Below are 18,707 nucleotides of genomic sequence, written 5' to 3' on the forward strand. Positions count from 1 at the left end.
ATGTGAAAGAGGAACCAGAACTTAGCCTACTGTCAAAGGAAAGAACAAAGAATGTCAAGGTTGTGGTTGGGAATGGTATCTATCACCCATATGAAATTGAAAGCCTGTCTTGTATCATGACATCAGTGTGTCTAGATTCAGCCATCCTCAAGTGGTTGTGTACCACAGGGTTTCCTAGCCCAAGAGTATGTTAAAAATATTCGTAGAGATAAAATGAGGCAAGAATACCACACTATAAAAAAAGAACCATATAAAATTATAGAAGTAAAAAAAATTAGTTATTGAAATTAAGGTGAGTGGATGAATTAAGAAACAGACCAGGTACAAATGAGTGGAGACTGATAAACTTTTAAACTGATAAACTGAAGAGATGATCTAGAATAGAATACAACACAGAGGGAAAAAATGGAACATGAGCAAGACAAAATGATTCAAAATACGTCTTTTTACTTAAGATTAGTACAGAATAGGAATAGGTTTTGATTTTCGAGACTACCTGACTTGGATGGTTTGTGTCAATTAAGTAGGAAAATGACTATTTAGAACAGTCTTCAGAATAAATTACACTTGTAAATTGTTGAATATTTTAAACAAGAAAGAGATTTGCCAAAAGAGAAGATAGATCTTATCCTATAGCTTTTGCTTGCTGTTCAGTTAAAATGCTGTCGAGTTACAGCTGAATAGTAAAGGCTAGAACAGAGGTTATTATTTTGTTTCTGTTGTTTTTCTTCTGTTAAATTTAAGAGACTCTAATACTATACTATGAGGTGGTATTGTGTTATCATAACTAATAATAAATAAAAGCTCATTGGGAAGAGAGTCCAAAGTAGACATCACTGTGTGGTTGGCAGTATCATCATAAACTTGTAGGTCATTTTGTAATGTAGCCATCATATATAACACATTATGGATGTGAGTACAGAGGATGGGAATCTATTTTATCCTTTGGTGACATCCTTTTGTCTCAGTCTGTCATTTCAAATTCTTCTTCATTTCATGTTGTCCTTTTTGTTTGTTTTTGTTCTTCATCTTCCTCCTTTCTGTGTCTTTTGTTCCTCTTCATTTTGTTTTAAATGACTAGTATATGCTGACTATGACCCATATGCTGTGGCAGGCGTTTGTAATGATCATGGCAAGACATACGCATTATATGCCATCACTGTACACCGGCGCAGTCTAAACAGTGAGGAGATGTGGAAAACCTACCGTCGTTATAGTGACTTCCACGACTTCCACATGAGGATCACCGAACAGGTAATGAGGTTTTTAAAGTTTGTGTACTTTACATTGTTTCTTGATTCCATGTTTGATTCTAAATAGCTCTGAGTGATGCTAAGGTATTGACCAAAGCTAAGTCAATAATGTAAGAATTTTTTTATAAGCAACATGAATGTTATAATGATTTTTCACATTTCACCAATAAATCAAATTTAACCCGTCCTAACCATTGTGGACTAGTGACGAAGTATCAGTGGTATACGTTGGAAAATTAGAATAAGTGTATATTTCTGATATTAAGAGTGTGTGTATGTGCTGTGCTTTGCAGAGGTATTTGGGTTTGGTTTAAAGTAGGGATGGGGATCACTGGACATTTGGTGGTTTTGTTTTTGGCAGTATAATCTAAAGCTATGGCTATTTTAAATGGTGTCCTTTTCCAAGTGTTAACAGTTAAATCCTTGATCCATTAAGTTAATGAAGAACCAAAATCTAAATTAAGTTTAACATTAACCAAATAATGTTTTTTAATTCTTACCAAATATAACCCTCCTGTTTCATAAAAGTATGAGGACTCTTAAAAATAACGAATGTAAACAAACTATTTCTCTGTTTTTGTTTTTTTTTTAATTAAAAAAAATATTTTTTTTTGCGGTACGTGAGCCTCTCACTGTTGTGGCCTCTCCTGTTGCGGAGCACAGGCTCCAGACGCTCAGGCTCAGCGGCCATGGCTTACGGGCCTAGCTGCTCCGCGGCATGTGGGATCTTCCCAGACTGGGGCACGAACCCATGTCCCCTGCATCGGCAGGCAGACTCTCAACCACTGCGCCACCAGGGAAGCCCTCTCTGTTTTATGTTTTATTTTTTATTAAATATTCTTTTGTTTTTAACTTAGAACAAAATAACTTATCGCAGGATAAATTGGAATACGTGTTCTGTGAAATTTATTTTAAGTCATGAGAATCTTTCAGGGTTTTAAAATAAACAATTATTATTAAGCCAATAAAATAATAATAATTAGTGGTGACATTTGATTGGGTGGACTAAAGCTTTGAAATGACAGTTAACTACTTAAGTAATCAGAAAGTATATTTTTCAGTTAGGGTAGTGGAAAATATATGGTTGGTACCATGATAATCTCATTAAAATACTTCGTGAATAGAGTGAGATAAACTATTAATAGCTCAAAAGTGTTTAGAGACCAGGTTAAGCCTGGTCTCTAAACACTTTTAAGCCCATATTAAAAGGACAGTTTTTAATTATATTCATAAGGAAATTAATAACTTTGGATATAACTGTTGTTATATTAACATATATTGATAACAATATATCTATTGTTCTTGTTGAATAGATCTTTTCTTCATGTTTAGCTTGATTTGTTTGTGGAGGTGAAAGAATTTTCTGCCCCACATTGAAGAAATAATTGAAAAAATAATTGCTTTATTTCTTTTTCTATGATTACCTGTTTCATATTGTTTTAAAATCACATAGCTTGGAGCTTCTGGGTTGGCAAACAACGTGGTATGCTCAGACAGGGCATGGATGCTCCATGCCCTTTTCCATATCTTGCCTTATTCATCTCTTCCATCTGGCTGTTTTTGAGTTATATCCTTTTACAACAAACCAGCAATCTAAAAACGTCTTCCAACCCCTGGCCTGGCTTAGAACAGCACCGGTACTACTGATGTCCTACATTCCTCCCAGATCACATGCCAGCCTCCCACTACTTCTCAGAGCTCAATTTAAGTAACCAAGAGGCTCGTCTCCTGAGTTTGAGAACTTCCCTTGCTCCGCTGTCTTGTATTCCAGATTGTCCTACCCATCTTGCCCATGAGACTGTGAGCTCCCTGAGGCAAGGATCTCATCTCTCTTGTACTCCATTCTGTCACCTGCACCAAGAACAGCCTGGAATGGACCGTGTGGCTGACAGGGTCTTTGTGCTCTGGCCAAGTGTGAGGCCCGTGCCTCTGAGGTGGGAGAGCCGAGATCAGGACATTGGTCCACCAGAGACCTCCTGACTCCATGTAATATCAAACAGTGGAAGCTCGCCCAGAGTTCTCCATCTCAACGCTAAGACCCAGCTGCACTCAACGACCAGCAAGCTACAGTGCTGGACACCCTGTGCCAAACAACTAGCAAGACAGGAGCACAACACCTCCCATTAGTAGAGAGGCTGCCTAAAATCATAATAAGGTCACAGAGACCCCAAAACACACCACCAGACACGGTCCTGCCCACCAGAAAGACAAGATTGAGCCTCATCCACTAGAACACAGTCACCAGTGCCCTCCACCAGGAAGCCTACACAACCCACCAAACCAACCTTACCCACAGGGGGCAGAAACCAAAAACAACGAGAACTATGAACCTGCAGCCTGCGAAAAGGAGACCCCAAACACAGTAAGTTAAGCAAAATGAGAAGACAGAAACACACAGCAGATGAAGGAGCAAATAAAAACCCACCAGACCAAACAAATGAAGAGGAAATAGGCAGTCTACCTGAAAAAAAATTCAGAGTAATGATAGTAAAGATGATCCAAAAACTTGGAAATAGAATGGAGAAAATAAAAGAAACATTTAACAAGGACCTAGAAGAACCAAAGAGCAAACAAACAATGATGAACAACACAGTAAATGAAATTAAAAATTCTCTAGAAGGGATCAATAGCAGAATAACTTAGGCAGAAGAACGGATAAGTGACCTGGAAGATAAAATAGTGGAAGTAACTACCACAAAGCCCAATAAAGAAAAAAGAATGAAAAGAATTGAGGACAGTCTCACCTCTGGGACAACATTAACCGCACCAACATTCGAATTATAGGGGTCCCAGAAGAAGAAAAGAAAAAGGAAGGGACTGAGAAAATATTTGAAGAGATTATAGTTGAAAACTTCCCTAATATGGGAAAGGAAATAGTCAATCAAGTCCAGGAAGCACAGAGGCCCATACAGGATAAACCCAAGGAGAAACACGCTAAAACACATATTAATCAAACTATCAAAAATTAAATACAAAGAAAAAATATTAAAAGTAGCAAAGGGGCTTCCCTGGTGGCGCAGTGGTTGGGAGTCTGCTTGCCGGTGCAGGGGACACGGGTTCGTGCCCCAGTCCGGGAGGATCCCACATGCCGTGGAGCGGCTGGGCCTGTGAGCTGTGGCCTCTGGGCCTGTGCGTCCAGAGCCTGTGCTCTGCAGCAGGAGGGGCCACAGCGGTGAGAGGCCCGCATACCGCAAAAAGAAAATAATAATAAAACAAGGGAAAAATAACATACAAGGGAATCCCCATCAGGTTAACAGCTGTCCTTCCAGCAGAAAGTCTGCAAGCCAGAAGGGAGAGGCAGGACATATTTAAAGTGATGAAAGGGAAAAACCTACAACCAAGATTACCCAGCAAGGATTCATTCAGATTCGATGGAGAAATTAAAACCTTTACAGATAAACAAAAGCTAAGAGAATTCAGCACCACCAAACCAGCTTTACAACAAATGCTAAAGGAACTTCTCTAGGCAGGAAACACAGACAAGGAAAAGACCTACAATAACAAACAAAAACAGTTAAGAAAATGGTAATAGGAACATACGTATCGATAATTAGCTTAAATGTAAGTGGATTAAATGCTCCAACCAAAAGACATAGACTGGCTGAATGGGTACAAAAACAAGACCTGGTATATATGCTGTCTACAGGAGACCCACAAGAAAGAAATCATAAATTTCAGATCAGAAATAATTTCAAAAGAAATGAAGGAAACAATGACAAAGATCAATAAAACTAAAAGCTGCTTCTTTGAGAAGAGAAACAAAATTGATAAACCATTAGCCAGAGTCATCAAGAATAAAGGGAGAAGACTCAAATCAGTAGAATTAGAAATGAAAAAGGAGAAGTAACAACTGACACTGCAGAAGTACAAAGGTTCATGAGAGATTATTACAAGCAACTATATGCCAATAAAATGGACAACCTGGAAGAAATGGACAAATTCTTAGGAAAGAACAACCTTCCAAGACTGAACCAGAAGGAAATAGAAAATAGAAAATATAAACAGATGAATCACAAGCACTGAAATTGAAACTGTGATTTAAAATGTTCCAACAAACAAAAGCCCAGGACCAGATGGCTTCACAGGCGAATTCTATCAAACATTTAGAGAAGAGCTAACACCTATCCTTCTCAAAGTCTTCCAAAATATAGCAGAGGGAGGAACACTCCCAAACTCACTCTGTGAAGCCACCATCACCCTGATACCAAAACCAGACAAAGATGTTACAAAGAAAGAAAACTGCAGACCAATATCACTGTTGAACGTAGATGCAGAAATCCTCAACAAAATACTAGCAACCTCAACAAAATACTAGCAAACAAAATCCAACAGCATGTTAAAAGGATCCTACACCATGATCAAGTGGGGTTTATCCCAGCAATGCAAGGATTCTTCAGTATACACAAATCAATCAATGTGATACCCCATCTTAACAAATTGAAGGAGAAAAACCATATGATCATCTCAATCAATACAGAAAAAGCTTTCGAAAAAATTCAAAACGCATTTATGCCCATTTCTATAGAAAGTAGGCACAGAGGGAAGTTACCTCAACATAATAAAGGCCCACACCCAACATCATTCTCAATGGTGAAAAACTGAAACCATTTCCTCTAAGATCAGGAACAAGACAAGGTTGTCCATTCTCACCACTGTTATTCAACATAGTTTTGGAAGTGTTAGCCACAGCCATCAGAGAAGAAAAAGAAATAAAAGGAATCCAAATCGGAAAAGAAGAAGTAAAGCTGTCACTGTTTGCAGATGACATGATACTAAACATAGGTAATCCTAAAGATGCTACCAGGAAACTACTAGAGCTAATCAATGAATTTGGTGAAGTAACAGGATATAAAAATGCCAGAAATCTCTGGCATTCCTATACACTAATGATGAAAAATCTGAAAGAGAAATTAAGGAAACACTCCCATTTACCATTGCAACAAAAAGAATAAAATACCTAGGAATAAACCTACCTAAGGAGACAAAAGAGCGGTATGCAGAAACCTGTAAGGCAGTGGTGAAAGAAATTAAAGATGATACAAACAGATGGAGAGATATACCATGTCCATGGATTGAAAGAATCAACTTTATGAAAATGACTATACTACCCAAAGCAATCTACAGATTCAGTGCAATCCCTATCAAACTACAATGGCATTTTTCACAGAAGTAGGACAGAAATTTTCACAATACGTGTGGAAACACAAAAGACCCTGAATAGACAAAGCAATCTTGAGAACAAAAAACGGAGCTGAAGGAATAAGGCTCCCAGACTTCAGGCTATACTACAAAGCTACAGTAATCAAGACAGTATGGTACTGGCACAAAAACAGAAATATTGATCAATGAAGCAGGGTAGAAAGCCCAGAGATAAATGCACACACATATGGTCACCTTATGTTTGATTAAGGAGGCAAGAATATACAGTGGAGAAAAGACAGCCTCTTCGATAAGTGGTGCTGGGAAAACTGGACAGGTATATGTAAAAGAATGAAATTAGAACACTCCCTAATACCATACAGAAAAATAAACTCAAAATGGATTTAAGACCTGAATGTAAGCCTGGGCACTATAAAACTGTTAGAGGAAAACATAGGTAGAACACTGTGACATAAATCAGAACAATTTCCTTTTTGACCCACCTCCTAGAGAAATGGAAATAAAAACAAAAATAAACAAATGGGACCTCATGAAACTTAAAAGCTTTTGCACAGCAAGGGAAACCATAAACAAGACGAAAAGACAGCCCTCAGAATGGGAGAAAATATTTGCAAATGAATCAACTGACAAAGGTTTAATCTCCAGAATTTACAACCAGCTCATGCAGCTCAATATCAAGAAAACCAACAACCCAATCCAAAAATGGACAGAAGACCTAAATAGACATTTCTCCAAAGAAGATATACAGATTGCCAACAAACACGTGAAAGGGAGCTCAACAACACTAATCATTAGAGAAATGCAAATCAAAACTACGAGGTATCACCTCACACCGGTCAGAATGGCTGTCATCAAAAAACCTACAAACAATAAATGCTGGAGAGGGTATGTAGAAAAAGGAACCCTCTTGCACTGTTGATGGGAATGTAAATTGATACAGGCACTATGGGGAACAGTATGGATGTTCCTTAAAAAACTAAAAATAGAACTACCATACGACCCAGCAATCCCAGTACTGGGCATATACCCTGAGAAAACCATAATTCAAAAAGAGTCATGTACCAAAATGTTCATTGCAGCACTATTTACAATAGCCAGGACATGGAAGCAACCTAAGTGTCCATCAACAGATGAATGGATAAAGATATGGCACATATATACAATGGAATATTACTCAGCCATAAAAAGAAATAAAATTGAGTTATTTGTAGTGAGGTGGATGGACCTAGAGTCTGTCATACAGGGTGAAATAAGTCAGAAAGAGAAAAATACCATATGCTAACACATATATATGGAATCTTAAAAAAAAAAAAAAAACTGGTCATGAAGAACCTAGGGGCTGGGTGGGAATAAAGACACAGACCTACTAGAGAATGGACTTGAGGACATGGGGAGGGGGAAGGGAAAGCTGGGACAAAGTGAGAGTGGCATGTACATATATACACTACCAAATGTAAAACTGATAGCTAGGGGGAAGAAGCTGCATAGCACAGGGAGGTCAGCTTGGTGCTTTGTGACCACCTAGAGGGGTGGGATAGGGAGGGTGGGAGGGAGATGCAAGAGGGAGGGGATATGGGGATATATGTATATGTATAGCTGATACACTTTGTTATAAAGCAGAAACTAACACACCATTGTAAAGCAATTATACTTCAATAAAGATGTTAAAAAAATAAAATTAAGATACACAGTGTAAAAAAATCACATAGCTCATATATCTCTTTTTTTATTTACTTGCGAATTTATGAGAATTTGGTATAATATGAAATTTGCTTTGTGTGAATACTTGTAATTTTTTTCTGTTCCAGACAGATAATTTTAAAAGGAGTTTGATTAATTTAGACTCTAACAAATTAACTCTTCGTTTAATTTTTTATTAATAAGTTTTAATATTTTAAAGGTTTGGAAATAAATTGTTTTGCTGAGTACTGTTATATTGCCTTGGTGTATGAGTTGGGGCTGCCATAACAAAATAACATAGACTGAGTAGCTTTAACAGCAGAAATTTATTTTCTCATAGTTCTGGGAGCTAGAAGTCCAAGGTCAAGGTGTTGGCAAGTTTGTTTTCTCTTGAGGCATGTCTCCTTGGCTTTCAGATGGCCCCCTTCTTGATGTGGCCCCACATGACTGTTTCTTTGTGTGCTCGCATCCCTTGTGTCTCTTTGTATGTCCAAATTCCCTCTTATAAGGGCTTTGATTTGATTTAACTATCTCTCTAAAGGCCCTTTCTCCAAATACGGCTAGCCACATTCTGAAATATTGGGGGTTAAGGTTTCAACATACGATTTTTGAGGGAATAAAACATACTGGTAATGCCTGAATAAACTATGCATTCTATAAAATTGAGTCAGTAGTTTAAGATACCATGGATAAGTCCTATTCTAGGAAACTAAATATCTTTTAGGACACCTTGAAAACTGTAAATGTACTTCTATAAGGTGTCATTTTTTTAAAAAATTCACAAAACCAGGTACTCTATATTGTACATTCATTCATTGTTGACCCATTATAATATTTTGTGAACCACCAAACTTGTGACTATCACTACAGCATAACATTTTCCCTGCAAATCAGGGGTCCCCATCCCACAGGCCGCAGACCATTATTGGTCTGCGGCCTGTTAGGAACCGGGTTGCACAGCAGGAGGTGAGCAGAGGGCAAGGGAGTGAAGTTTCATCTGCGGCTCCCCATCGCTTGCATTACCGCCTGAACTATACCCCCACCCGCCCCACCCTGGTCCGTGGAAAAATTTTCTTCTGTGAAGCTGGTCCCTGGTGCCAAAAAGGTTGGGGACCACTGCTGTAAATGACCTCCCCCTCGCCCCCCTTTTTTTTTTCCGCCTTGGCTAGGACGAAAGAACTGCTTTTAAGTTTCATACATTAACATGTAATGAACTTGTTCGCATTATAGCTCCAAGCGACCATCTCATTTGCCATTCCATTTAATAATTTATCAGAATCTTCCAGTTTAGGGATGAAAATTATCCTACACCTTTTCATTTCCTGTTTTCTTTAATCTCTGCACCAGGAATGAGTTTTCTTTATTTCTTTATTTATTTCTTTAACAACAGAAGCATTGTTGTTGTTTTTAAACAAAGATTGGTTTTAGAAAGTTTGTTGCACTTCTGAATGTGCATCACAAAGGAAAAGCAATGAGGCTGCTCATTGAAGTTTTAGATAGTAGGTATTGCTGGCCAAGCACAATCCTTCGCTCAGTGACTTTTCTCTTCCACTTTGTTAGCAGCTAGTATGGTTAAAATCTGTGCTTCATCAAGGCACAGTAGATTCCTACATATCTGGACTTTTGAAGGTGGAGTCTGTAAATGCTAGATTTCAAGTATGTACACTTACTTTTTTTTGTTTGTGGCTTTACAAAGATAAGATATATACTTGATAGCTTTTAATTTGTTTTTTTCTTAGTTATCTATGAGTTTATTTTTCATGCAGTTTCATGTAGGAGAAGAAGTATGTGTTGTGCTGGTTGTATATAGAGAATTATGATATAGCTGTAATCTATATTTTGAAAATTGCTTTTTCTTTAATAATTAGCTATTACAGTGATTAACTGATTTGAAGTCATCAATATAAAATATTTCTTTGAGTTTTTTTTAACAAACCAGGAACTCATAACTTTGATTATTAAAAATTTACTGGCTAATACTTTATTCACAAGTTAAAGCGTTGTTAAGCAAAATATTTTTTTACGTTTATTATTAATTTTAATAATATTAAAGACATAATTTACAAATAATAATAGAGTATTCAGTACTGTATCATAAGTTCTTTTTAGCCAATTGAATAGCAAAATATTTTTTAAAACCTTTTGTTATGAAAATTTTGAACAATCTTAAAATCACAGAGAGTATAAAATGAAACTCCATGTGGATATCACCCATCTTCATCAGCTATCCATGTTTGTCATTCTTAGAAAATAACTTCTTTATAATAAATAACATTCGAACTGTGGTTTGGACATATTTGGACAGTATTTTATATTTTCTGGTTTTGGCTTAATATATTGCAGAATCTGTTCTAGATGCTTCTGATATGTAGAGAAATTGTCACTTGGAAAATACTTTTCTGTTTTTGTAAAAAAAAACTAAGATTACTGAATGTATTTTGTTTTCTAGTTTGAAAATCTGTCAAGCATATTAAAGCTTCCCGGTAAAAAGACTTTTAATAATATGGATAGAGATTTTTTAGAAAAGAGAAAAAAGGATCTAAATGCATATTTGCAGGTAAGTTCATGTTTATTATTACCTGTAGATTTTCATTTCAATATAGCATACAAATATAGCTGATTTCTTTATTAGAGAATGTTTGTACTATAATAGTGGGGTAGCAGCCACTTTTGAGGTGCTGAGATGTGACATGCAATCTGCTCAGTAATTTTAAATGTTATTTCTCTGTTTGTTTATTAACTTAGAAGTTTTCTGGACACTCAGTGCTAGGAATTTTGCTCCTTCAGGTTTGGATGAATATACAGACACTCCAGCAGGCACACATCCATTCTACACTACTGTAAAATCTAGGAAGTCTAGGTATTTTATGGCAGACAGTTAAATGTTCCCAGTTCAGTAAATAGCTGCTCTTCATGATGTATCCAAAGCTAGTGGATTTTTTTTCTTTTCCATATGGCTTATTACATGGTATTAAATATAGTCCCCTGTAAAGATTTTTATTCTCAGATAAAGTGAATAGCTGCCTGCCATGGTCCAGAATGATTCTAAGGCTTCTAAAATTACAGGATAATTCAAGAGAGGAATAGATCCAAGGGACTTTTCTGAAGTGTAGCATGCTAAGCATGTAGATTTCTCTTCTGGAATAATAAAACGTGTCTCATAGGTTACGTACTGCATAAGCTGTTGGGACTATCAGAAATAACTTTGTTTTAGACCTGGGTAACCAAATGCCAGATTTTAATAGTATCACTTTATGGTTTTTTATACTAATGAATGATTTATAAAGTTTTCTCATCTATTAGCTCCCCACTTCTCTCTTTAGAACAGGGGTCAGCAAATTCCAGCCAGCAGACCATATCCAGCCTGCCACCTGTTTTATTAAGAGTTTATTTATTATTAGAACACAGCCACCCATTTAGTTTACTGCTGTCTATGACTGCTTTTACACTACTACAGCAGAGTTGAGTAGTTGCAGCAGACTCCATGCATCACAAAACCTAAAATAATTATTATATGAACCTTTACAGGAAAAATTTGCCGACCATGTCTTAGTATTATATTTAGTGAAACTTAGCTAATACTGTACTTGATATTTTGTTTGGAAGGTTTCTCTCTCTTAAACATTTATAGGTTTAATTGGGTTTGTTTATAACCATAATTGTAATTCCATGGCATTATAATTTACTGAAAGGGTAGGAAAAACATATACATCTGCTATTATTCACCTTTGTCTTCTGGCTTATGGCTAAATATCTGAAATCATTTATATGACTCTTGTCAAACATTTTGAGTTTTTAAAATGTATTAACTTCAGTTGCATTAAAATCTGTATCAGTTATTTATAAAATTTAGAAAATAAGCATGTTTTTTCTAAATCTGGGGCCATAAATATGTATTTTAATTGTGGCTATACTGTCTACTTCTTAGGTAATGATCTCAATATGTCAAAACATCTTTCATTGAAGAGATTAAGCTAGAATGTTAGACTGTATCATTAACAGTGTAAAAGCAATATTTTGTTTTGGGCATTCTTTATAATACTTAAAAAATTTTGTTTGAATTATTTTATGTACTATCTATTAATGTTAACTTTAAAATTAGAATGTAAATAACATAACAGTTTACTGACGTGGGTTTTCTTAGTATAAGCTATAAAACCTGAAAATGGAATAGTAAATAACATTTGGGGGAATTCCCTGGCAGTCTAGTGGTTATGAGTCCGTGATTCCACTGCAGGGGGTATGGGTTCGATTCCTAGTCAGGGAACTAAGATCCCACATGCCACGTGGCACAGCCAAAATAGATAGATAGATAGGCAGGTAGATAGGTAGATAGAAAAATGTGTTAAAAATTTTTTTTAAAAATAACATTTTTACTATACATTCTTAACTTTCTAGCAGATGAAATTATAAATAATAGTTAATTTTCAGTGCCCTATCAATATAAGATACCTCTTTTCTTTTCCTGTTAGTTACTGTTAACTCCTGAAATGATGAAAGCATCCCCAGCTTTGGCTCACTATGTGTATGATTTCCTTGAGAACAAAGCCTACAGTAAAGGGAAAGGGGATTTTGCTCGTAAGGTAAGCAGACCATTGCATTGGTTTTCTTTATAGGTCTGTTTTCATACTTTGTTTTTAATAAAAGAAGGTAAATTTGTATTTGTGTGTATGTTTTAAAACTAGAAAACTTTATTAAATGCTCCGTGGCATGTTTATCTTCTATGCTTTATTAAGCCTACTATTGATAAGTATATCTAAGAAATATAAACTCCTGTCTTTACATATTGATTAAAATGTAGCAAAAGCTTGCAAGAAAAAAAAAGCTTTTGAAATGATACAGTAAGGAAAGTTGGCCTAAGACAGGTCACAAGCTTTCGTTAGCTTGAGAAGGAGCTACTTCTTATTGGGAGGAAATGTCTTTTATTTGGAGTAAGGATAAGAAAAATGTTAAATAGCATATGTTCCTGAAAGTATTTGTGCCTTTTGAGTGAAATATTTATTGTTTAAAATTCTGGGGACACAAGACCTATTAAGATGCTAGCTTAAGGCAATAAATGATTTACTGCTCAAATTGGGCAAGATAGCTCACTGGGTGAGAACACAAACATTGGAATCAGGCAACCTTTGGTTCAAATACCTGTTCTGCCACTTATTAGCTGTGTCCTACAAAATGTTACTTAACCTTCTGGGCCTTTAATTTTCTAAAAATTGAAGGTGTTAATCCTCAGTTTAGAGCATGTATGAATCAAATGAGATAATCTATGTATTACAGTGCCTGTCTGAATAAATGTTGGCTCTTAGAAGTAGTAACAATAGTATCAGGAGCTGTAGCAGCAGTTGGGAAAGCTGGAAGTAGGAATTCTGTGGATTATTTTTGCAACGTTTTAAAAGTCTGAAATTATTTCAAAATGAAAAGTAAAAGACTTCCCCACCACTCGTTCTTCTAAAAAGGCTAACTTGCTTAAAAAAGATTAAGGAATTGATACAAAATAAGTAAGATTAACAACTGTAAGCATAAGAACTTCATGTGATTTCTCAAGGATACTACGGTTTAACATCCAAGTGAATGTTAACATTTCTAAGTGGAATGTTTTATTTTAATAAGAAATTCCAGGTTATGTACCTTATAATGGTAGGAAAAAAATATGGTGGCCTTATCTTTGTATTTCGTGACTGAAGTGATTGAGTTTAAATTCCAACTCTAAATGGCTTTATTGTCAATAGAGATGCATTTCAGTGTTCCATCTTTTTTATGTTTACCTTATTTTCTCTCAAGGTTGTATCAATTTTAAGATAAATAAATTGATAAGAGCTTTTTGAGATAAAAGAAACATTATATTAAATGTAGACTATGTCTTTTTACCAACCAAGAGTTGTGCATGTATATATGTAATGGGTAGGCCAAAAAGTTCATTTGTTTTTTCCATAAGATGGCTCTAGTAGTGCTTAGTTGTCTTTAACTTCATTCAAAACAACTTTGTTAGATTGTATTGTGACAACTGTCATATCAGCGTGCATTAAAAAAAACACATCAAAATTGGTAAATTTTTGTGTAGCCATTTTAATATTGAAGATGGAAGAAAAAAGTAGCACTTTTCGCATATTATGCTTTATTATTTCAAGAAAGGTAAAAACGTAACTGAAATGCAAATAAAGATTTGTGCAGTGTATGGAGAAAGTGCTGTGACTAAATGGGTCAAAAGTGGTTTGCGAAGTTTCGTTCTGGAGATTTCTCGCTGGACGATGCTCCACGGTCGGTTAGAGCAATTGAAGTTGATAGCTATCAAATCGAGACATTAATTGAGAGCAATTGACGTACCATGTGGGAGATAGCCGGCACACTCAAAATATCTAAATCAAGCACTGAAAATCATTTGCACCAGCTTGGTTATGTTAACTGCTTTGATGTTTGGGTTGCACATAAGTTAAGAGAAAGAAACCCTCTTGACCATATTTCCGTGTGCGATTCTCTACTTGAACGCAACGAAAACGTTCCGTTTTTAAAACAAATTGTGATGGGCAATGAAAAGTGGATACTGTACAATAATGTGGAACAGAAGAGATGGTGGGGCAAGCGAAATGAACCACCACCAAACTGAATGCCAGTTTTCATCCAAAGAAGGTGATGTTGTGTATATGGAAGGATTGGAAGGGAGTTCTCTATTAGGAGCTCCTTCCAGAGAACCAAACGATTAATTCCAACAAGTACTGCTCCCAGTTAGACCACCTGAAAGCAGCATTTGACAAAAAGCATCCAGAATTAGTCAACAGGAAATGCATAATCTTCCATGAGGATAACACAAGACCGCATGTTTCTTTGATGACCAGGCAAAAACTGTTATGGCTTGGCTGGGAAATTCTGATTCATCTGCCCCTTCAGATTTCCATTTATTTAGATCTTTACAAAATTCTCTTAATGGAAAAAATTTCAATTCCCTGGAAGACTGTAAAAGGCACCTGGAACAGTTCTTTGCTCAAAAAGATAAAAAGTTTTGGGAGGATGGAATTATGAAGTTGCCTGGAAAATGGCAGAAGGTAGTGGAACAAAAGGGTGAATACGCTGTTCCATAAAGTTCTTGGTGAAAATGAAAAATACGGCTTTTACTTTTACTTAGAAACTGAAGGAACTTTTTGGCCAATCCAACACACACACACACACACACACACACACACACACACACACACACACACGAGTCTAAAAATCCTCAATCATTTCTGGAAATCCACAGTAACATACATTTTTCATAATCATATTGGTGATTACCAAGTTCATCTTGACCTCTTTTAGATTGTCAGAATAATTTTCATGCATATCAAGAATTAGGAGTTTTTAGCTACATTTCCTTTTTGGCTAAATTGTAGTTTAATATTTTCCTTAATTATATTTCATTGGAAATTAAATAGCTATTAGAGAAAATCACCTGTAAACATTTTATCAGTAGCTACTCAAGTTGAGAAATAATACTTTATAACACATCAACTTGGTCACACAATTTGTCTAGCTTTGCAAAATTTATGGGCCAATTCCTAGAAGAAGTAATTGACAAGCAGTCTTCCTCCATGTACACAGTATCTTTCTATCCAATTTTGTATCATGGTGTGATGGCAGTTTTAAGCTGTAGCTAGGACCTAAATTTAAGTTAAAATTCCTTTGTTCGTGTTTTTACCAATACAAATAACTCAACTGAGGTGATAATTGAATGAATAGACAACATCTATGTATGTCAGGCTAAGTGTACACTTTTGCTGGCAATCCATAATTTAGTCTTCTGCCTGGTAATTTTGCAATTTTCTTTCTTTTATTTTTATTTTTTTTGCTTTAAACATCTGTTTTAAGACGAATCCTGATTCTGGAAACATTATCATATTGTGATGGGCTGCTTTTATGCTTCTAAATTCTGCTGCTTTCAGGGTTGAGCGTCGTAATCACGTGTGGAGGTTTTTCCATGCCCCTTGGTTCCCGCACTCCCCACCCCCAACACAGATGATTAAGCTTTGCCCTCAGAAATTGGAGGAAAAAAACATGGAAGAAAGAAAAGGAAAGAAAAAGAAATGGATTCTGTAGGTCTGGGACTGGTGCACAGGCAACTATTTGTAGTTATCTAGTTTATGATACAGATTTAAGTTCTATTTTGAAAGCGTGTCAGTGGTAGTTAGCCCTATGCCTAGATAGGATTTGAGGTTGTATTCATATAACCAACTTAAGGTTATGTTAGTTGAACCCATGTTTCTACTGTGAAGTGTAAGATATATAAAATTCTAAAATATTTTTGACGGTGTTCAGTTTTTAATGTAGGTTAAGATTAAAGTGAAATTCATGCCTTTTATGCTTCTGAAATTCTACCTCATATACAAAATGTATATTTTAAGTGTGGTATTCTCATGTTTACCTCTCTTAAAAATTCTACTTGTGTTCTTATGACTTAGAGTTATTACAGTTATAAAAAAACACTTGGCAGTAATGTCAGTGTTGGAAATAATGTCCTGATTGATTTGAACACACTGTTCTGGTTAACTGAGAACTACTGTATATAGAATTAGAATTACACACACACATGTATATAATTTTACACCCAAATATGTGTATAATTGTACACATAAGTGTGTGCACACACAAGAGAGTTAACTTCATCTTTTTATCCCTTTTTAATCTCTGTATCTCTCTTCACCTGTGGTAGCAGTTTTCAAGCCCTTCTTCTTCATTTCTGTCCTTTGGTTCTTCTTTAAATTTGTTGTACTGTGATAGTGTCCCTCCTAAAGATTGTATATTGCAGCAAGCATATCTGTAAGGCTGTTGGCTCTGCTTAACCCGAGGAATTACTAAAACTTTTACAGTTATCTTGAAATAAACTCTTTGTTGTTATTGTTTATTACAGTACCTATTTCACGTTTTCTAGTTTTTCTTGTTGGAAACCATGAAAGCATATTAAAGAATTTTATCTTCTTGATATCATCTGTTAACATTGTGTTCCTTATGCAGTGGGGTACCATTTTTTTGCTCTTACTGCTTTTATTTTTTTTCTTTTTGCATACAACATAACTCATTTCTCTGGTAGTTTTTATGAGATTCAGTACTTTCTGGAAAATAGTCTTACAGTTTGGTTTGACATTGGTTATTGTGTCCCCTTTTTCTTTTCTCCCCTCCCTCACTTCCTTTTTCTCTCTTTCTTTCATTTGTTTTGTTTGTTTTAGTCTGTTAAAAATCTCAGAGAGATCCATATGCATCTACTTTGGTTTCTTTAGATGGCTCTCTTAATTGAAATTATCTGACAATTGTACAGTCAGAAGGTCAATTTTATTTTATTTTTATTTTTTTAACATCTTTATTGGAGTATAACTGCTATAAAATGGTGTGTTAGTTTCTGCTTTATAACAGAGTGAATCAGTTATACATATTTTCCCGTATCTCTTCCCTCTTGCATCTCCCTCCCTCCCACCCTCCCTATCCTACCCCTCTAGGTGGTCACAAAGCACCAAGCTGATCTCCCTGTGCTATGCGGCTGCTTCCCAATAACTATCTGTTTTACCTTTGGTAGTGTATATATGTCCATGCCACGCTCTCACTTTGTCCCAGCTTACCCTTCCCCCTCACAATATCCTCAAGTCCATTCTCTAGTAGCTCTGTGTCTTTATTCCTGTCTTGCCCCTAGGTTCTTCAGGACCTTTTTTTTTCTTTCTTTCTTTCTTAGATTCCATATATATGCATTAGCATACGGTATTTGTTTTTCTCTTTCTGACTTACTTCACTCTGTATGACAGACTCTAGGTCCATCCACCTCACGACAAATAACTCAATTTCGTTTCTTTTTATGGCTGAGTAATATTCCATTGTATATATGTGCTACATGTTCTGTATCCATTCATCTGTTAATGGACACTTAGGTTGCTTCCATGTCCTGGCTTTTGTAAATAGAGCTGCAGTGAACATTTTGGTACATGACTGTTTTTGGATTACAGTTTTCTCAGGGTATATGCCTAGTAGTGGGATTGCTGGGTTGTATGATACTTCTATTTTTACTGTTTTAAGGAAACACCATACTGTTCTCCATAGTGGCTGTATCAATTTACATTCCCACCAATAGTGCAAGAGTGTTCCCTTTTCTCCACACCCTCTCCAGCATTTATTGTTTGTAGAATTTTTGATGATGGCCATTCTGATCGGTGTGAGTTGATACCTCATTGTAGTTTTGATTTGCATTTCTCTAATGATTAATGATGTTGAGCATTCTTTCATGTGTTTGTTGGCAATCTGTATACCTTCTTGGGAGAAATGTCTATTTAGGTACTCTGCCCATTTTTGGATTGGGTTGTTTGTTATTTTGATATTGAGCTGCATGAGCTACTTGTAAATTTTGGAGATTAATCCTTTGTCAGTTGCTTCATTTGCAAATATTTTCTCCCATTCTGAGGGTTGTCTTTTCGTCTTGTTTATGGTTTTCTTTGCTCTGCAAAAGTTTTTAAGTTTCATGAGGTCCCATTTGTTTATTTTTGTTTTTATTTCCATTTCTCTAGGAGGTGGGTCAAAAAGGATCTTGCTGTGATTTATGTCATAGAGTGTTCTGCCTATGTTTTCCTCTAAGAGTTTGATGGTATCTGGCCTTACATTTAGGTC

The 18,707-nt window shown here is 35.9% G+C and overlaps 1 protein-coding gene across 5 annotated transcripts in view; it reads left to right on the top strand.

The window, feature by feature from the left end:
• Positions 1 to 18,707, top strand: part of SNX13 (sorting nexin 13) — a 149,294-nt gene that overhangs the window by 104,885 nt on the left and 25,702 nt on the right. For 4 of the 5 annotated variants that reach the window (XM_081243602.1, XM_081243603.1, XM_081243604.1 and 1 more), the window contains 3 exons: positions 1,082 to 1,254; positions 10,543 to 10,650; positions 12,566 to 12,676. In XM_081243602.1, coding sequence (XP_081099728.1) covers positions 1,082 to 1,254; positions 10,543 to 10,650; positions 12,566 to 12,676 — 392 coding nt within the window. The remainder of the gene's footprint in view (positions 1 to 1,081; positions 1,255 to 10,542; positions 10,651 to 12,565; positions 12,677 to 18,707) is intronic. The other variant, XM_081243606.1, reaches the window with a different exon arrangement.

Source organism: Mesoplodon bidens, assembly GCF_964165515.1.
Source record: "Mesoplodon bidens genome assembly, chromosome: 9".
NCBI lineage: Eukaryota > Metazoa > Chordata > Mammalia > Artiodactyla > Ziphiidae > Mesoplodon > Mesoplodon bidens.